Source organism: Alnus glutinosa, chromosome 1 (genome assembly GCF_958979055.1).
Source record: "Alnus glutinosa chromosome 1, dhAlnGlut1.1, whole genome shotgun sequence".
Classification (NCBI taxonomy): Eukaryota; Viridiplantae; Streptophyta; class Magnoliopsida; order Fagales; family Betulaceae; genus Alnus; species Alnus glutinosa.
In genome coordinates, this window is record NC_084886.1 from 50842038 (window position 1) to 50862840 (window position 20803).

Sequence of the window (20803 nt, forward strand, 5' to 3'; positions counted from 1 at the left end):
AAATGGGTGAAAGATATAGTATTACTCCAAATGGGACGGAAACAAGATCATCTATGTGGAGGGACTAAAGTATAAATAAGGAATTAAATTTATTTTTAGTAAGAATCAATCTTAGTTTTTAAGCCTATAATAATACATATTTAACTTAATAAAAAAAAAATTAACATATATATTTTTAGTAGGGGAGCCATGGCCCCCATAGTCTATTCATGGGTTCGTCCCTGCCTCTAGCAATAGTAGTTCATATATATATTTATCACATTTATTTTATACCAGTTGATGTGGCGTGTTTTAAATGACTTTTTATATTAGTTATTTTAAAAAATAAATAAAATTACTTAAAATACATAACGTCAGCCGATATGAAATTAGTGTAAAAAATAACATTACGCATAGTGGAATCATGAGTCTTAAGCTTCTTACCACACGTAGAATTAGCCGCGTGTATTCACGTTAATTGGCAAGTAATGCTAAACAATTCTTTTTACAACTTCTTAACCCGTGTTAAAATATATAATTAGAATAACGTCAACCACTATAAAAAAATCTAGCTAAAAAAAATTAACATCTTTATAAATTTTAGTTATTATTTTTAAAATAAATAATTAAAATTTTATATCAGCATTTACTATTTTTTTTTATCAATTTAATACTTACCATCTCAATGTTTATCATAATTTAAAAGTGATAAATATTGATGTAATAAAATCCTAATGATTTTGATTTAAAAATAATGATTAAAATCTATATACATGATAGAATTCATCTTAGGAATTTTAGAAAATTTCAATCTAAATATATATTAATTAGCGAGACAATATAAGAGAATTATCAGCGTTCCAAATAGTATTTCCTTGTATTTAGTAAAATGAAAATTTTGACATAATATGTATTTGCTTTAAGTACACAAAATCAATGAGAGATTGAGGGTTGGAATTTTTGGTGGAAAGAGTTTATACATACATATGGACTCAAATTCAATTCAACGCAAAATTATATGAATATCTTTTGAATTTTTGCAAAATTTTATACCATATTCCTTCTCATGTTGAATTAGATATTAACATCCCCTTAATTGAAAGATACAATGCACTAGTCACCTTCACGAATTACCATGAACTAAAAAAAACCTTTTGGACACAAAAATAGTTATTAGATTTTGGTTAAAAATGTGTAAAATATGATTTTATCCTTTCAGAAATGCAACCCATCATTGAATTTATATTAAATGATCCCTGGTTAGCAGTGAGGTAAGTCGTAGCGATAGGGGTGAGCAACGATTTCATCAAGTCGATTATTGGTGGCTGGTTTCGAAGGGTCGAATCAATGAAAGAAAAAAACTCAGAAAAGAAACCAAAATTTGCTAGTGTAGTTGGGGTCCATCTTATTGCATAATTATTCCTACCACAATCTAATTTGATTGGTTTATCAATTAGTTGGATCATCAATTTTTAATCTTTTTAACACCAAAACAGCAGCGCTTCTATGAGAAAATCATTAACAATTTGGATTAGTTATAAATTCCTGCTCTGGAAACAGTGGATCAGTGATGCGTAACTGCGTTTGCACTTCTCAATTGTACCTAACCAAAAGCTTGAGTTACCAGGTCCTCTGGGTTATCTAATTGATATTCACAACATTCAACTTAAAATATATGGGAAAAAAAGGTAGCTTGTGAAATTTCAAATTTCTTGACGAATAACAAATTGAAGTAGTTGATCAAATGAATGGAGCAAAGTTAATGTGCACTCTAATGCATAAGAAATTTATCTGGGAAATTCTTTCCAAGAACATACATCAAAACAACCTAGAGTTTATGCAAATTAAGCCCGAGTCCATTAAGCTGCAATAAGAAAGACCTTACCACAAAGCAACATGTCACAAGAAAAGGAAAGATCAAGAGGGAACCATTCACTTGTTCTTGTCTTCTTCCTTCATCTTCTTCTCCCACTTCCGCTTCTTGTGATCCAGCAACATTTTTGGCATCTCCTGCATCAGCCTGGCAGTGTTTTCTCGTTTTTCTGCAGCGATCCTGTCACATTTGTGCCCTTTCCTCTTGGTTCTCATCTCTTTCCTCTCCGGATCATACGGCCAATCTTCCCCTGCAAGGAGGACTTCCTTGCGGAGTCTTGCTCTTTGACGAGCACTAATGCCAAGGGGCTTCCAGGCCCCTAGTTCCCAGTAACCCCACACACCCTTGGATAGCTCATCCTTGTATTTCACTAACTTTTCTCGCCATGGGTACTGGTAGTCCCCAATTGCCTTTGCCACAGATTTTGCTGCTTTGCCTGCCATCGACTCACTTCCCCAGATTCTCTGCCAGATTCCAGACCAACAGAGGTACACAGCATGTTAACTAGATAAGTATATCCATAACAATCTTTCAAGGGAAGAAAAATGAAGAAAACATCAAGCATAATCAGAAAAGAATTCTTGATAGGGGGAAAACAAAGGCAACTATAACAGATACAACCCGCCCTTTCTCCATAGTTCAATATTCAATAGGATTAGTTTTACTTCTTCAGCATTTCAGAAGCCTTTTCACGGATTGCATTAAGGCTTCCATGAACACTCAACCAATCCATCGAGTCAACCATAACTCAAAAAGTAGGACTTGGACTCAACAAGATATTGGTACTGTTTAGACTTTCATCACACCCTGCATATCAGAGAAGCATAAAATTGAGATGGATAAGATGAACTTGTTTAAAGAAAGATTCTTCACTCAATCTAAAAGTGGAAGGCCCAAGTGACAACCATCTAATAATGAAATTAAACCTTACTAGTTACTACCATTTTTCTATATGTAAATGCTAAAACCATCCTATAGTTACCATCAAATGTAGTTCTTTTTTTTTAGTAAGATAAAGATCCAAGAAAAAAAACAGAGTCAAGGGGGATACAAAGAAAAGCCAGCAACAAGGCCATGGGACCAAATACAAAAAGAGACAGCAGTGGTAGATAGAGGGTAATTGGACATGGGCCAGAGGCCCGGAAATGTGGTTCTATATGAAAGTTTAAACAGAGTAAATGGGGATCAGTGTTACAATGCCATTTGAATGTGTTTAAGGCAGTTGGAAAAGAAAGCACCAGAAATGCAAGGCAGGTAAGATCCATTTCCAATGTGTCGACATGAAAACTCTACCAAAAACTAGGACACAAGACAATGGGGGCACAACACTAATAAATATATTCATACCAATTTTACTACAGAAAGCTCGGACTCCAAACAAGCATGAAAGCCAGCAGAGATGAAACTATCCTTATATATTTGAGATCATAGGTCAATATAAAAGATCAAGTGAACAACTCAAATAAAATCACAAGGTATCAGAGTCACAAAAGCTCTAGATTACAAAATGTATCCCATTTATGTCTATGAATTGACATCTGATTGAACAAACACGAAGGTAACCTAAATCAGCCTTTTTTACCCTTCTAAAAAATAGGTTACCTGGAGGAGTGCTACTCCTTCAGTCTCTTTGATTCCCTGATCCTCAAATGAACGAATGTTCTCTCTATCTTCTCTAACAAATTTAGGAACTTTTTAATAACCACAAAACATGTATGTTAATCTAGATAACCTCGGTTTAGTTCACAACCCCAGTAGATTAATCAACAAAAGATTGTCGGTTTCACCAGACTGAATTAGTCGTGGTATATCAACTACAGTCAGAATGATAATCAAATATACAGCATAAAATTCAGGAGCAGAGGACATACCAATTGCATCTAAAAAACATGGACTGAAAGCGGAATTATTGGCATTATTCGAAGAGGCAATGAACTATAACAAATAAATATAATAGTTTAATTCATTTCCAATTTATAGAACAGGTAGAATTCAATTGGGTTAGTTTTTCAGGTACTTAACCAGATAAAACCCAACTGACACACAAGTGAAGCAATCACATCAAATCTGAAGCTAATCAAAATCCAATTTTCTGAGGGTGTACCTCAAAGATTAAGACTTTATTGTGCATGGAGTTTCATGGAGAACTAGCAAGAATAAAAAATTAAAGATAAATAATAATAAAAAAATGAATCATAAACCCTTAAACCCCCTTTAGGTTGATGAGAAACTAAAGGAAAAGAAGAGACAAATCAAACTTCGACTCTTGGATTCTTAATTGCTTCTATCTCTCAAAAATTACAAAATAAATGAATAAGAAATAAAACTCATAATAAGCGAAGAAGTTGTATCGGGGTCACATGAGCGAAGGAAGTGAAGGTTTATAAAAATTCAAAAATTTGTCTTTATCTTTCCTGCATTTTCTTGGCAACAAAACAGTCGGAGAGAGAGAGAGAGAGAGAGAGGCATACTATGATTGAATTCGCAGTGAAAGGCTGGCTTTCCAAGGCTTGAAGCGCACAATACCCTGTGAAGCTCTCTATAGATGGAGCACCAAGCCAGTGAAGCCACCAACACCGTCTTCAAAACGCACGTTTTGCTTTTTTATTTATGATTTTTTTGGGTTCATTTTTTTTTTTTTCCTTTCTATTTTAGTATTTTTATTCTCTTTTTAGGATTTCAACTCATGTTTGTTAATAGATTTGGGGCGGATCCGGCTAACATGCAGTAGTAAAAACTACCGCATAGATGCTGTTAGATTAAAACAACGTCGTTGTTTGACTTAGTCTAACAGCAGAAGTCGACAAAAAAAAAAAGGAACATGACTTAATTGCAAAAGCCAAGTCTCGAACCAAACAAGCCGGTGAATAATTGACTGTAACGTTGAAGGATTGTCCATAGCAATCAGAGGACTCATCCAAGAGAAAGTGAGAATGCTGAAAATTCCAGCATTCGAATAAGGGGTTACAATTTCACCCCCTTTACACTTATTTGACTTTGCTTCATTACTTTCACTAGAATCACCATTAAAAGAGGTTTTTCGAGAAGGGTATCTCAATACCCTCATTCTTACCGAAAAACCCCACATAACAGAAGAACAAACCCCTGACAACAGAGAAGACATCGAAAACAACGACCCAGTTTTAATTTCTTGCACACCCATGAGATAAACAAGAAAAATAACATAATCAGGTGTAATGACCAAGAATATCACGTGAGAAAACCAGGTGTAATGAACCAGAAAACCCAGAACTGCATAGAATCAATCCTTCACCGTTAGAATTAATCTTTCACTGGCTTGCTTGATACGAGATTTGGCTTTTGCAATAAGTCACGCTCCCTTTTTTTTTTTTTGTCGGCTTCTACTCTATGTAGTAGTGTAAACTATCGCATAGAAGCCAAATTCATTTGGGGTTTTCAAGAAAACTAGGTAACCCTCCTGTAGATCTCACTTGTTGACTAATACACTGATTCCATCTAATTTTGAACCAATTCAAAACACACCAACTTTTTATATGCAATTTGTTAAGACTGGACAAATAAAAGTGGTTTTGTGTTTGACAAACAAAAAATGTTAGCCTATAACTTTTTTCAGTTTTACAATTTGTTTGACACATATTAGCATATAATTGGAGAGCGTTAAAAAAAAAAAATCAGGAGCTGACGTGGCTCTAAAAACATGCTGACGCACGTTAGCAAGCTTTAAAAGAGTTGTAGTTGTAAGCATTTCTCTTGACAAATGAAGTATTTGGTTCAAACTTAATCTAATTCTAAAAACCAAAAAAATAGAGTTGAGGACCAATTGTTTCCTTTATCAGCTAATGTTTGATAATTGCGTGGTGCATGTTGCTTTACAAGCAATAATCATCCAAGACAATATAAACAAGGAAATTTCACGAATTACAAAAATTGATCATGTCGCCTCAATTATCATCTACTTCTTTTCTTTTCTTTTTATTTTTCTTTCTTTTTTCCTGACCCATCCAAATGGCATATTTTTGTTTTTCATGCTAATATAGCACAAACATCACTTAAGGTCAACATGAATAATCTGATATGAATCATGATTCCCATTGGCAAAATTAAAAACCATCTACCATAGGTCCATAATAGTGCATATGATTTTCGAAAGTTATTATTAGAGGTCACTGGGAACAAATTATTAGGGAGCCAACAATATTGTGAAAAACCCTTGATATCACTGCAAAAATAATTAGATGCACCAAGAAACTATACAACATAACGGTTAGTATATATGAATCATATGATGACCAGATTACGCATAATGGTGAACATAATGCCCCCATATACACAGAGATGAAAACAAAATGATGCTCAACAGCTTTTCCAGTAAGTTTTAATCATGCATTACAATTTGCCCATGATTCCACTCAAAGACTGCATCTGCAGCCTCACTGGAATTGAGAAAAAGCATCACTTTCCATTCCCACCACATTCTTCTTGCTCCCAAAGCCATAAATGGAGCATGGATTTCAGTAAGAGCTCAAGTTAACAAACAGTGCCTGTAATAGCTCCTCCATTTCCTCCAGTTGTACTCTATTTAGGTTTGGCTGTTCAAACTATACATCATCTGGAGGTCAACCAATCTGGTGCTGCCTTGAATTTGATGCTGCGCTTACATTAAGACCACAATTTAGAAGTCATCCCACAAATATAGAACGGTACAAGAAGGCTAAAGAGAAACATTTAAAAAAAGAAAAGAAATGAGGGACACCATAAAGCTTTGCTCATGTTGCTTTGCCAAATGTGAGGCACACCCACAAGGCTCAGACACCAAATAAGAATTGATCCAAGGCAAGCGAATCATCTAATAAACTATCAACATGATTGAAATATTGTTGCCTTTCCAGACATTTCACATACTTTTGCAGTCATAACAGCATCTTTGACAAACAATTGCCGATCAATAAGGTCTCCAGCACAGCATTTAATTGACATCATATTTTAGGAACCTTTTTTTCAGTCATGCTCAAAACCTAGGGACTTTCAATACATTTTTCACAAAGAACAAATTAATTCAACACTCCATGACAAAAAAGAGAGACCCCGCCCCCCGGGGGTGGGAGGGGAAGCTCCCAAAATAAAGCATAAAACATCTGTCAATGAGTTGAAAGGTTTCTTCTCCAGTTTGTGTCTACTAAATAAAATTACAAAAGAAGTTACTTCCATAAGCAAGATTCAAATTATTGTTAGTTTAGACCAGTTCAAGGCAACTACCTGAGTTGCATACGATGAGGTTTCAGCAAGGAACTTGAGAAACTCTTGCTTCTTTTTATCAAAATTGAACTTCGCAGCATGCAACAATGCTTCTTCTCTCTAGATATCTTCCTGCACCTTTTCTTTTTTCCTTTTCGTTTCCATGACCTGCTTCTCAGCTTCAATGTTGTTTTCAGGTAGAGTTGATGTCACCGAGGGCTTTGGGAATTTCACATCTATATCCTCCCTAACAACAGACAGATTCCAAAACTAAGATGTAGCAGCATAGGAAATCCCAACTGATTAACCAATGCCATTCACATTCATCAGGTCCAAAAATTTTATCTTTAATTTACAACTGTGTATGACAACTTACCTGTAAAAAGAATTAAATTACAGATTTTTTATCCATAATTTATAATAATTCACAAACCCTAATACGCAAATGAAGTTCAAACATATTAAATACTGCGAAAGCCTTAATATTATAAAGTATAACAAGAATTCTCCTTCTAACTGTGTCGAATCAACTTACATTGCAGAGGAGTTTTTAAGAAAGCATTGATATTTTTTACCCTAAAAAACCACCATACTTTCATATTAATAATGAATAACATCATTCAGGAATGCACAATTCATAGACCAGTGGCTGAACAAGAAACATAAAAACCACAATGTTTTTCGGGTTTGGTTTGACTTTGGGAACACCAGAGAGGAATGAAAGAAAGTCTATTAGCCAAGCAGCCGACCCTGCAATTTAACTAATTTCACTGAAATTCCACCAGGTTAAAGAGAAAAACCTTATTATAAAGGCATTTGCACTACAAAAATACAGCAAACATTAAGCACAACATTTAGTTTTGAATAGAAAGAGTGTAACAATGGAATAAATGGTAATAAATGCGCATTTCACTTATGATAGCAGAACTCACCGATTTCCCAGGGAAAAAACACCAGTACTCCTAATCATCCCACCATCTAAAGAAAGGGCTCCATCACTTATACAAGGAAGAGTAAGTAACATTGCAGCCCTTGTTCTATATACTTGCAGACGAGAGAAGAGACTATAAAATAGCGTCTCCCTGAGGCCATACCCGCTGGCTGTGAGACAAAATAAGTTTGTGTTGTCCACATTGATCATATTCACAGCAAACCCAAGAAACCCAGGTGGACACTCCCCGTTAGGTAATCTTGGCTTTATAAGATCAAGCCTTCTTTGTGGGTCATCAGCTACAAACCCACCCGCATATGGTCTGAAAGGGGGGAAAAGATTTTAGAAGTTTTACAAACTACAAGTCCAAATTTTCAGCAAAAGAAAAAAAAATACAGCATATGAGATTCTTGCATTAAATTTTCAAGACAAATAACGAGAAACCGGCCATCCAAAGCCCTCCCAATGGAAGTTCCAAGCCCATGAAGACCAGAACTTGTATTTATGCATCCTTCCTTGTCATATGTTTCTAGAGCTTTAACACCTTCGTAAGTCTTACAGACAATCGCCAGCATGGACTCCACTCCTAAGTACTCTGCAAAAAGCCTGCATTCCAAATAAGTTAAAGGACCATTATGTCAAGCATAGCGTAGAACTGTTAATAGTCAGCTGACACTCTTCATCCCCGACCAGATAAGCAAACAGGCCACCTCATTCATTTGAACCTCATAATCTATAAGCCATTTCTTGCAATATTTTATAGCACCTAAATTCACTCTATCCCATTCTAAAGTACACACAAAAATCCCAACAACAAAGCTTCAATGATGAAGCTAAAAAATGATTGTCATCTATTTTGGATGAAAATAGAACCATAATTGATCAAATGCAGCTCAAAAAGAAATCATGAATATTCAGAAGACCAGAAACTGAGAAATGCAAAGTCATACAAACCTGCTAAGATTATCATCATCTACTTTTCCAAGTGTAGCAACAATACCCAGCACATCCTTGGTCAACGGAAGATGAGAAGCCTGAGTACCATGCCGTGTTTTCAATTGACACAAAATGCCAGCAGCAGATTTTTCATGCTGTAGAATCTGTTCAGTTCTTTGCATCCCAGTTTGAAGTGGGGAGTAGTTCTCATGTTCATTCGTAGGGGTGCTTGAAGAACGATACTTGACTAAATTAAATGATAGAAAAGTTGGTAAGAAAATAAACTATGAAACAAAGAGTCAAAGTCTTAAACTATGAACGATACTTGCCATGGGAAGATTGACTTTCGCAACGCCACAACTCCTTTAACTTATTCATTCTTTTCATTAGATCCATGCAACGTTCCACTTTTTCTGATGTGAGCGATAGTAATTCTTCAAAATTATTTCTCAACTTGTCATGTATTTCGACATTAGGATTATCACAAACGGCATTATAACTTCTCTTAAGCTTCGAGTATTCTCGCTTAATATCCTTCCTCCATCTGTCTAGAAAATATCTTGGTGGCAACGTTGTCACTTTCTTTGTCCGTAACACAGAAATTGAATGCTTGCATAATATGCCTCTTACTTCGAACAATGCACATGTGCACTTCACATCCAATTCATCTTCATTCAAGTTAACAATAAATTTCTTTTCTATTATGTGGTCTCCAATAGTAACATCTTCAATAACTTCAAAGGTAGAAATCGCACCTTCACTTTTGAGATGAGAGCTAGTACAGCCAATAACTTTTACAATTTGCTCACGAACTTCTTTGAACTTCGCATTTGTGTAAACAGCTTGAAACTGTTTCTCCAACTGCAAGGCGCTTATACATGGGATTGTGCGATTGAAAGAATCGAAATTAGCACGTGTCTCATTCTCAACCATTCTCCTTAAAGCAGAATCATATTCATCAACAAATTCTTTCAATGTGGTATGTGGGTGCACGCAACCATCAAAAAATGCATTCATACTTTCACTTCGCTGCGTAGTATTCATTCCCGCCCAAAATGTATCTTTTATGTATGCCGGCACCCAAAATGTCTTCTCCATATATAAGCCATGCAGCCATGCATTATCATGAAGATGATACTTCTCCAGTAGATCTTTCCAATTTTCCTCGTACTCTTCACATGTTTGGGAGTCATACAAACAAGTATGTATTGCACTCTTAATGCCATCAAAATTAGCATGTGATCCAAACTTTTCAAAGAATTTTTTCATAATATGCCACATACAATATCTATGTCGAGTTTCAGGGAAAACAATAGCGATTGCATTTTTCATAGCTCTATCTTGTTCTGTTATAATTGCTCTAGGTACTTGGCCGTTCATGCATCCCAACCAAGATTTAAACAACCACACAAATGTGTCTGTATCATCGCTTGAAATTAGTCCTGCTCCTAAAAGTATAGACTGACCGTGATGATTCACTCCTACAAAAGGAGCAAATGGCATGTCATATCTATTGGTCAAGTAAGTTGTGTCAAACGTAATAACATCCCTGAAGAAATCATACGCTGCCCTACTCCGTGCATCGGCCCAGAAAACATTTCGTAACCTAGAATCATCGTCCATATCCATCGCAAAGTAGAAGCCACCATTCTGCTTTTGCATTCTACTAAAATAATTACAAAGTGCCTGAGCACCTCCTTTACCAAGACGAAGCTCTCTTGCCTTGTTAATATAATTCTTGCAATCTCTCTCTCCAAAGGAAAGACTCTCAAACCCCCCACTTTCAACAACTAATGAATTAAAATTCTTACTTAGGCGTATTCCTGTTCTGTCATTAAGCTCAAGCCTTCTTTTCGCAGCATCATTTATTTTTCTATTGTTTCTAAAAAATCTTGCTTTGCCCGGGCTTAACGAATGATTATGCTTCAGCTCAACATTACTCAAAAACCACGTTCCATCTTCACATAAATTCGCACAAATATTGGCACCACACCTTGTTTTATTAGTTGCTGGAATTGGCTTCGCAACATCGCATGTTCTGGTTCGCTCTGGAGCTCCACGAGTACATATAAGTCTTGCGTAACTTTTTTTACCATTCTTTTTTCTCGAGGTTCTATACGCTATACCAAAACCAGCTTGCTTAGCATACGTCCTATAATATGAGCAAACTTCTTCTATTGAACTAAATGTCATTGATTTCTTCGGTTCTTCAACTTTCTCATCATCCTTTAACATCAAGGGTAATGCCACATTTTCGTCCTCATCATTCAACTCTTCATCCGAAATAAACGTCATTGCATCCTTCGGTTCTTCAGATTTTTCACCCACATCTATCCAAAAAAGGATACAAAAAAAGTTTGTGTTTATTAAAAAAAAATATAATAGTAATAAAGAAAAAAAGAGAGAGAGACCCATCTTGGTGGGTCAAAACAAAACTATAACCCAAACAAAAGTGAAAAACCTAACCATTTTTATGGTCGTCTTGATGGGTTAAAGCATCGTCAAATTTGCCCTCATTATCCAAGCGTGAACTTGAAGAATCCATTTAGAAAAGTGCTATATTAAAAAGTAATATAAGTTAATTGAATGAAAAAACTAAACTACATAAAAGCTAAGCTAAAAACCTTAAAAGATGTAATTTGACAATATTTTACAAACTAAACTACATAAAGGCAGTCATAGCACCAGTTTTAGAGAGTGGTTTTAAAGATTTCCTAGAATTTATAACTAAATTAAAATTCAAGAAAAAAAAATCAAATATTTTAAATAAGGTTTCATTCTTTATGCAGACACAAAGATATCTTATCAAATATATCCGAAATCACACTGATATCTTATCGATTCATATTAGCAACAGAATGCAAACTTCAACAGAATCAATAAAGCCCATGCAGAACTGGGAATGGCCAGTACAGATCTAGGTCTAGAAGGCATTGATAGCAGTGCATGATCTACTATCAGTATTAATACTTATATTCATCCTAAATGCCTAATAGTAAGTAAAAACAAGCAGAAACAACTCATTTATAGCAGGAATGACTCTACACTACATGGACAAATGACCTTGTAATCTAGTGGTACTTCTCCTCCTTTTAAAAAGTGGTCTCATTTCAGACATTATGAATGGAGATTTGTGGAATTAGGGATTATTCTATCATTTGGCCAGAAGAAAACAGAAATTAATGGATGTGAAAGTAATAATTAGAACAGTCAGTAGCTTGACACCAGCTTCCCTCAAAGAATCAACGACAGCTTTGACCTTACCATTTCATCAAACACTTTGAAAGCATTTATTTATCAAAAAAAATTAAACCTTCAAAACCTTCATTTCTGAGCCACATTACAACAAAAAAGGCGAAAACCCCAAAATCATTAAAGCGTAAGAAAGACCCGAGAAGAGGAATCGAAGCTTACCTGCAGACTTGTTGAAGACCCAAATCGAAAGATGAAAAATTTGTGGAAGATACCGTTGGGACAGAGAGGCGTAAACCCACTACACACACAGCAGATGAACGCCCAGGAGAGAGAGCGAGAGAGCGAGGGACCGGGAGAGAGGGGGGGGCGACCGGCGAGCGGGAGAGAGAGAGTGGGGGGCGGTTCCGGACGGAGGAGACTGAACGCCAGCCTCTCGTCGTTGAACCAACCAGTTTTCAGTACATTTTTTTCAAAAAAAAAACGGTTTAACGGATACGGAACCATCTCGACGTTTTGATGGAAGTTAACGAAGTATCATTTCTCTCTAACCAGTTATTAAACTATCAAAAACCTTTACACAAAGGTATTCCGTCAGTTTAGCATTAAAAAATGCTAAGATTTTTAAAATATTCCTGTATTTATTTTTTAAAATTTTTTTATTAAAATTTTCAAAGATTCAAGCATAAATATTTTTGTAAATTTCATTAAATTCTAATCAACACCTAAATTCTAATATTTTTTTTAAAAAAATAAAAATAAAAGGAATATTTTGAATATTTCGCCAGGATTTAACGTCTAAAAGCTGAAGGAATACTCTTATTTGAGGATTTTTATAATTTAATACTCCGGTTAAAAGAAAAATGATAGCTCGGTATCCTTCCGTCAAAACGTCGAATAGTTCGATATTGAAGTTAACCCAAAAAAACAAATAAAGTCACGTCAGTTTGATGTGTAACGAGTATTTTTATATCATATCTCCTAAATTTCTAATTATATTCGTCTATATTACCGACCTCCTTCTGTGTTTTTTGAAAATATCACTAACCTCCCTTCTAGTTTGTAAAATATCACTAGCCAATTTGGGCTTACAATTATATATATATATATATATATATTTGGGTTTACAACAAAATAAGTTTCTTATTGGACCACCTACTATGGATTGTTTACACCAAGGTGAGATAATGATGGTCCCAAGGGCTTCATGAATCCTCTTAAGTAAATACAGAGTTTGAATGACCGTATGGACTTCATTTGTTAATGTATTTTAGAGGATGCTTTCTTTTTTTTTTTGTCTGAAAATGTGTTCTAAACATATTAACAAACCGTTCGGTTATGGGGTTGTAACTGGATTGAAATTTAGATCAGTCAATAGTCCGATGATTAATGAGTGAAGTGAGGTATGAACAGATCTTAGAATCAAAATTTGCTAAAAAATATCATAATTATTTAATTAATATCACTTGAAAATTGTGACTTTTTTAAGTTAATTCAATAGACCAAAAAACAAAAGACAAAAGAAAAGTTCATGATAGGTGACACCAAAGAGGTATCCACTATCATAAACAGATGATACTAGTTTGCTCCATCTTACTCCACCGAGTTTTTTGTGATTTTTGGATAGGTTGTAAGATTGAAATATTTGGATTTAGATCTACGCTCATCTGTTCATTTTTACATGACACACTCCTCATCAATGGGTTCGGCGGTGTCCACTGCATCCACCGACGGTTGTCGCATCCCCAACCTCCGCCCATGCACCAGTGCGTGGCCCACACATGCTATGGGGAGTTTCTCTCTTTCCGGCACGTGGCGGCCACACTCGCCTCCCCCGCCTTCCTCCGCCGCGACTTTTGGTGGATCCAGGCAGCACCGTCGTTTTCCGCTGATGAGAGGCTATCACTCGACAGCGCGTGGTTCTCACGCACTGTCAGTAATGGCTCCCATTCCACCTTCTTCAATTGCTACTGTTTATCTGATGTCTATGTTCCTGTATTTGTTTTTATTTCTTGTATATTTTTGAGCTTTTTTGTCTATGTAACTTCCCCATATTCATCTCTGCCTCAGTATTTGGGTCCGCAGGGCCATATACACAACCAATACCACCTAACTAGTGGCCTCGACTTTTAACATCCGTGTCACGAATCAGAAGGCTCACATTTTCGAAAACATTGCCTCCACGTACTTTCATTCCTATTTTTTATTTTAGAATGCCTAGGCCTTGTGTTTGGATTTTCTTTCTTTAATGTAATTTTTCCCCTGTATCTATAAAAATTTCAAGAAAAAAAAAGAAAGAAAGAAAGAGGTATCCACTATCCTGTCTATCCACAATGGCGCACTAGTACAACAAGCACATGATCAAATTGATATTGAATTTAATCAACGTGCTCGTTGATTAAATATATACTTACTATAACATTTCACATTTCTAAGGTGTCCATGCGTCCTCAATATGTTTCCCACATGCATACTCTCCAAAGACTGGAGACCGTTCCCAGTAAAGAAAGCATTCAAAATTGTAATGGAAAATATAAGTGACGAGTTTTCTTGTTAATGGTGTGGTGCATGTTACTTTACAAGCAATAATCATCCAAGACAATAAAAACAAGGAAATTTCACGAATTACAAAAATTGATCATGTCGCCTCAATTATCATCTACTTCTTTTCTTTTCTTTTTATTTTTCTTTCTTTTTTCCTGACCCATCCAAATGGCATATTTTTGTTTTTCATGCTAATATAGCACAAACATCACTTTAGGTCAACATGAACAATCTGATATGAATCATGATTCCCATTGGCAAAACTAGAAACCATCTACCATAATAGTGCATATGATTTTCGGAAGTTATTATTAGAGGTTACTGGGAACAAATTATTAGGGAGCCAACAATATTCTGAAAAATCCTTGATATCACTGCAAAAATAATTAATGGCACCAAGAAACTATACAACATAACGGTTAGTATGTATGATGACCAGATTACGCATAATGGTGAACATAATGCCCCCATATACACAGAGATGAAAACAAAATGATGCTCAACAGCTTTTCCAGTAAGTTTTAATCATGCATTACAATTTGCCCATGATTCCACTCAAAGACTGCTTCTGCAGCCTCACTGGAATTGAGAAAAAGCATCCCTTTCCATTCCCACCACATTCTTCTTGCTCCCAAAACGATTTCAGTCAGAGCTCAAGTTAACAAACAGTGCCTGTAATAGCTCCTCCATTTCCTCCAGTTGTACTATATTTAGGCTTGGCTGTTCAAACTATACATCATCTGGGGGTCAACCTATCTGGTGCTGCCTTGAATTTGATGCTGCGCTTACATTAAGACCACCATTTAGAAGTCATCCCACAAATATAGAATGATACAAGACGGCTAAAGAGAAACTTTTTTTAAAAAAAAAGGAGGGACACCATAAAGCTTTGCTCATGTTGCTTTTCCAAATGTGAGGCACACCCACACAAGGCTCAGAAACCAAATAAGAATTGATCCAAGGCAAGAGAATCATCTAATAAAGTATCAACATGATTGAAATATTGTTGCCTTTCCAGACATTTCACATACTTTTGCAGTCGTAACAGCATAATCGACAAACAATTGCCGATCAATAAGGTCTCTAGCACAGCATTTAATTGACATCATATTTTAAAACAGGAACCTTTTTTTCAGTCACGCTCAAAACCTAGGGAACTTTCAATACATTTTTCACAAAGAACAAATTAATTCAACACTCCATGACAAAAAAGAGAGAGCCCGCCCCCCGGGGGAGGGGGGGGGGGGGGGGGGGCCAGAGAAGCTCCCAAAATAAAGCATAAAACATCTGTAAATGAGTTGAAAGGTTTCTTCTCCAGTTGGTGTCTACTAATTAAAATTACAAAAGAAGTTACTTCCATAAGCAAGATTCAAATTATTGTTAGTTTAGACCAGTTCAAGGCAACTACCTGAGTTGCATACGATGAGGTTTCAGCAAGGAACGTGAGAAACTCTTGCTTCTTTTTATCAAAATTGAACTTCGCAGCATGCAACAATGCTTCTGCTCTCTTGATATCTTCCAGCACCTTTTCTTTTTTCCATTTCGTCTCCATGACCTGCTTCTCAGCTTCAATGTTGTTTTCAGCTAGAGTTGATGTCACCGAGGGCTTTGGGAATTTCACATCTATATCCTCCCTAACACCAGAAGATTCCAAAACTAAGATGTAGCAGCATAGGAAATCCCAACTGATTAACCAATGCCATTCACATTCATCAGGTCCAAAATTTTTATCTTTAATTTACAACCGTGTATGACAACTTACCTGTAAAAAGAATTAAATTACAGATTTTTTATCCGTAATTTATAATAATTCACAAACCAACGCTAATGAAGTTCAAACATATTAAATACTACGAAAGCCTTAATATTATAAAGTATAACAAGAATTCTTCTTCTAATTATGTCGAATCAACTTATAAAGTAAAGGAGTTTTTTAGAAAGCATTGATATTTTTTACCCTAAAAAGCCACCATAATTTCATATTAATAATGAATAACATCATTGATCCAGATTTTAGGAATGCACAATTCATAGACCAGTGGTTGAACAAGAAATATAAAAAACCACAATGTTTTTCGGGTTTGTTTTGACTTTGGGAACACCAGAGAGGAATGAAAGAAAGTCTATAAGCCAAGCAGCCGACCCTGCAATTTAACTAATTTCACTGAAATTCCACCCAGTTAAAGAGAAAAACCTTATTACAAAGGCATTTGCACTACAAAAATACAGCAAACATTAAGCACAACATTTAGTTTTGAATAGAAAGAGTGTAACAATGGAATAAATGGTAATAAATGCGCATTTCACTTATGATAGCAGAACTTCTCACCGATTTCCCAGGGAAAAAACACCAGTACTCCTAATCATCCCTCCATCTAAAGAAAGGGCTCCATCACTTATACAAGGAAGAGCAAGTAACATTTCAGCCCTTGTTCTATATACTTGCAGACGAGAGAAGAGACTATAAAATAGCGTCTCCCTGAGGCCATACCCGCTGGCTGTGAGACAAAATAAGTTTGTGTTGTCGACACTGATCATATTCACAGCAAACCCAAGAAACCCAGGTGGACACTCCCCGTTAGGTAATCTTGGCTTTATAAGATCAAGCCTTCTTTGTGGGTCATCAGCTACAAACCCACCCGCATATGGTCTGAAAGTGGGGGAAGAGATTTTAGAAGTTTTACAAACTACAAGTCCAGATTTTCAGAAAAAAATAAAAAATAAAAAAATACAGCATATGAGATTCTTGCATTAAATTTTCGAGACAAATTACGAGAAACCGGCCATCCAAAGCCCTCCCAATGGAAGTTCCAAGCCCATGAAGACCAGAACTTGTATTTATGCATCCTTCATTGTCATATGTTTCTAGAGCTTTAACACCTTCGTAAGTCTTACAGACAATCGCCAGCATGGACTCCACTCCTAAGTACTCTGCAAAAAGCCTGCATTGCAAATAAGTTAAATGACCATTATGTCAAGCATAGTGTAGGACTGTTAATAGTCAACTGACACTCTCCATCCCCAACCAGATAAGCAAACAGGCCACCTCATTCATTTGACCTCATAATCCATAAGCCATTTCTTGCAAAATTTTATAGCACCTAAATTCACTCTATCCCATTCTGAAGTACACACAAAAATCCCAACAACAAAGCTTCAATGATGAAGCTAAAAAATGATTGTCATCTATTTTGGATGAAAATAGAACCATAAATGATCAAATGCAGCTCAAAAAATAAATCATGAATATTCAGAATACCAGAAACTGAGAAATGCAAAGTCATACAAACCTGCTAAGATTATCATCATCTACTTTTCCAAGTGTAGCAACAATACCCAGCACATCCTTGGTCAACGGGAGATGAGAAGCCTGAGTACCATGCCGTGTTTTCAATTGACACAAAATGCCAGCAGCAGATTTTTCATGTTGTAGAATCTGTTCAGTTGTTTGCACCCCAGTCTGAAGTTGGGAGTAGTTCTCATGTTCATTTGTAGGAGTGCTTGAAGAATGATACTTGACTAAATTAAATGAGAAGAAAGTTGGTAAGAAAATAAACTATGAAACAAAGAGTCAAACTCTTAGACATTTGAAAAATTTTAAACTTAAATTAACTGGTATCCATGGTGAACTACATTGACCTTAAGTCAAACACTTTTATGCAATTCAATATTGAGTTTATACTTTCCATAAACTTATTGAGGAAATTTCCCATCTAGGTAAACCTATACGATGATGTTAAAAATGAGAGATGGTTGCCCAAGTATCTTCTTTGACAACCAACAATGACACCCCTGTGAGACTGCTCAATCTAATAATTTAGGTTGCAATATCTAACCAAAAGCTAGATATCTTACAACATGATAATTATAATTATATCCTTGATAAGCATAATCTTATCTTTGGTCTACAAAAACTTGTCATTTGCCAATTTCACCTGGATTCATTCAATTGTTTAAGATGGATTTGCTCTATCAACAGTGAATCTATTGCAAATAAGAAAATGACTATACCTTGCAAATCAAGAATGGAGTCAGCTAACTTGTTTTTTTGAGACTTCAGAAATTTTATGTTGTCCTCGTGCTCTTTTATTTTCGTCCCTAGCATATGTAGATCATCCTGAAGTTTCTGCACAGATTAGGTATTGTGAAGTTAGTTTGGTTAAGTTAACAGAAAAAGAATTATTCCCTTGATACATAGCCACTCAAACTAAGCCTATTAAAAGTGACATATAAAACATGAACTGTTTTTCCCTTTTTTTGATAGTTGAATAAACACTCATGCATCCGCATGGATTGAACCTGTGAACCCACCCTCCATCTAGTCCAAGGATCATTAGTGACATATACACCATGAACTAAGAAACAGATTCAAAATTTTGCACCTTTCTCATGACTCATTACCTTCATAAGTTCTATAGAATGAAAGATCCCTTGTTTTTATTGACAGACACAGAAAACAACCATGTTAAAGCAACTCTACAATAATAGTCACCACCTTCGAATGGTATATGATCGTTTCTGCATGCGCAAATCCTCCATTTTGCATTTCATCCCTCACAACTATACTGGTCTCATTCTGATCAACTTGCATCAGTGTTGATGAATCTTTGATGGATATTGCCTTCTGAATTGCAAGCTGCAAAGAGGGGAAATCATCAAGTATTTGAAGATGTTCTTCCAAAGCGTAAACACTAAAGATGGAAACAGCCTGCATGAACACAACTTTGTCCTCTCATTTTTTACTCTTCCAATATGTGGTGTTTGACACATGTAAAAAAGATACATAAATAAAAAAAAAAATTTTAAAAAAGAAGAAGAAGAAGCATGTATTATGCAAAAGAGTGGACAGTTCATGTTTGTTAGCGTTTTATTTATTTACATTGATGCTACCATCGTGCATATATGCATTAAAAAATTATTTTCTCAATCAAGGAAACTCATGTTGCCTTCAAGGAACATCCCATTCGCTGGCCTAGTACATGCAGAGCTTCTACCCATAATTCTATGAGAATTTTAAGGCATCTGAAGGAAAGACCAGAATTTAAGATATCCAATTCACTGGCCTCCATGAATCACTGATCAGAAATTGGTATCAATAACAGTATATAAAATCTGACACAACTTGCTGAGTAATAAGCTTTAAGCTCTGTATGACTAGTTTAATAGTCTTTCTGTCACTGGAAGGCCATTACAAGAGCTTCAAAAACAAACAGCCAGAAGGAAATACCCACGTCCAAATTGATATTTGTGTAATAAATACATCTAACCCAATTCAGACACAAACTTCTGCTACAAGGAAATGAGTAGTTGCATAATTGCATTCTATATATTTTCACAATAACAGTGTCTTGTCAATTCTTTCTCTCACCACATACTCACACACTGCTTAAAACCCACATAGTTTAAGAGTCTTACCCACTCTCACAAAGCTCGCTCCACAACTGCTGATATCAGTAACGTTACAATCCTAAGCTTAAATTTCACATTCAATTTCAAATGAATTCACTTTATAAGCATTTCAAAACTACCCAGAAAGAAAAAAAAAAATCACTACAAAAGAAGAAGATAAAAATCAAGAAAAGCAGAAGATTTGAGAGGCCACAAACTATAATTGAAGTTCCTTCGTTTTTCTTGGAAATTAAAGCGTTAAGCAACTATAAAAAAAAAAAAAGAAAAAAAGAAAAAGAAAAAGAAATCAGAGGCATGCATTAGAAACCCTAATGGTCTGTTTGGTTGCTGAGAAATGTGGGAAAAGGAAAAGAAAATAAAATTAAGTAAAGAAAAAGAAAAGTTTGGAACCGTCCTGATAACGGGAAATACAGACACAAGGAGATTCCAAATTCTTTCCTTCTCCCATTATCTCATATTTTCTCAGCAACCAAACACATTGAGAAACATTAGAATTGTAGAAAAAAGACTGACCTGGTTATTCGGTTGAAACATTGTTGAGTTTGACTCTCTCTCTCTCTCTCTCTCTCTCTCTCAATTTTGCTTGTCTAATTGTATTCGTCTATATTACCGACCTCCTTCTGTGTTTTTTGCAAAATATCACTAACCTCCCTTCTAGTTTGTAAAATATCATTAGGCGTACAATTCTTAATGGAAAAATATGACTAGCCTCCCTTCTTGTT

The 20803-nt window shown here is 35.5% G+C and overlaps 3 protein-coding genes across 6 annotated transcripts; all 3 read right to left on the reverse strand.

Moving 5' to 3' along the window:
- Positions 1-1657: 1657 nt before the first annotated feature.
- On the reverse strand, positions 1658-4480 carry LOC133857319 (uncharacterized). Its single transcript, XM_062292540.1, has 2 exons — positions 4324-4480; positions 1658-2316 (listed from the first exon to the last, which is right to left on the reverse strand). Exon 2 carries the CDS (start codon positions 2293-2295, stop codon positions 1912-1914), a length of 384 nt encoding a protein of 127 aa, XP_062148524.1. The 5' UTR covers positions 2296-2316; positions 4324-4480; the 3' UTR covers positions 1658-1911.
- Positions 4481-6083: 1603 nt separating this feature from the next.
- Positions 6084-12628, reverse strand: LOC133857328 (protein FAR1-RELATED SEQUENCE 4-like). Of its 2 annotated transcripts, XM_062292552.1 has the most exons (8): positions 12351-12627; positions 11403-11492; positions 9266-11266; positions 8955-9183; positions 8415-8606; positions 8002-8322; positions 7091-7316; positions 6084-6482 (listed from the first exon to the last, which is right to left on the reverse strand). In XM_062292552.1, exons 2-7 carry the CDS (start codon positions 11479-11481, stop codon positions 7190-7192), a joined length of 2949 nt encoding a protein of 982 aa, XP_062148536.1. In that variant the 5' UTR covers positions 11482-11492; positions 12351-12627; the 3' UTR covers positions 6084-6482; positions 7091-7189. The 2 variants fall into 2 exon arrangements, with proteins under 2 accessions (XP_062148536.1, XP_062148546.1); XM_062292562.1 differs by lacking the exon at positions 6084-6482 and having other exon boundaries at positions 7173-7445; positions 12351-12628.
- Positions 12629-15024: 2396 nt separating this feature from the next.
- LOC133857347 (protein DEFECTIVE IN MERISTEM SILENCING 3-like) lies at positions 15025-20729 on the reverse strand. Of its 3 annotated transcripts, none has more exons than XM_062292587.1 (8): positions 20595-20729; positions 19168-19308; positions 18684-18798; positions 17963-18191; positions 17423-17614; positions 17002-17322; positions 16081-16306; positions 15025-15451 (listed from the first exon to the last, which is right to left on the reverse strand). In XM_062292587.1, exons 1-8 carry the CDS (start codon positions 20613-20615, stop codon positions 15425-15427), a joined length of 1272 nt encoding a protein of 423 aa, XP_062148571.1. In that variant the 5' UTR covers positions 20616-20729; the 3' UTR covers positions 15025-15424. The 3 variants fall into 3 exon arrangements, with proteins under 3 accessions (XP_062148571.1, XP_062148579.1, XP_062148586.1); XM_062292595.1 differs by lacking the exon at positions 20595-20729 and adding an exon at positions 20088-20524; XM_062292602.1 differs by lacking the exon at positions 15025-15451 and having other exon boundaries at positions 16303-16434.
- Between the last annotated feature and the right edge of the window lie 74 nt (positions 20730-20803).

Excerpts from the sequence above, each read along its gene's own strand:
- LOC133857319 (XM_062292540.1), bottom strand. The coding sequence starts at position 2,295 with ATGGCAGGCAAAGCAGCAAAATCTGTGGCAAAGGCAATTGGGGACTAC.
- LOC133857328 (XM_062292552.1), bottom strand. The coding sequence starts at position 11,481 with ATGGATTCTTCAAGTTCACGCTTGGATAATGAGGGCAAATTTGACGAT. Across the intron at positions 8,607-8,954 it reads GATGATGATAATCTTAGCAG|GCTTTTTGCAGAGTACTTAG; the intron begins GTTTGTATGACT and ends TTTGGAATGCAG. Across the intron at positions 7,317-8,001 it reads GTTTTTTCCCTGGGAAATCG|GGAGGATATAGATGTGAAAT; the intron begins GTGAGTTCTGCT and ends GTCTGTTGTTAG.
- LOC133857347 (XM_062292587.1), bottom strand. The coding sequence starts at position 20,615 with ATGTTTCAACCGAATAACCAG. Across the intron at positions 19,309-20,594 it reads TGTTTCAACCGAATAACCAG|CTTGCAATTCAGAAGGCAAT; the intron begins GTCAGTCTTTTT and ends CCCTCTTTGCAG. Across the intron at positions 16,307-17,001 it reads GTTTTTTCCCTGGGAAATCG|GGAGGATATAGATGTGAAAT; the intron begins GTGAGAAGTTCT and ends TTCTGGTGTTAG.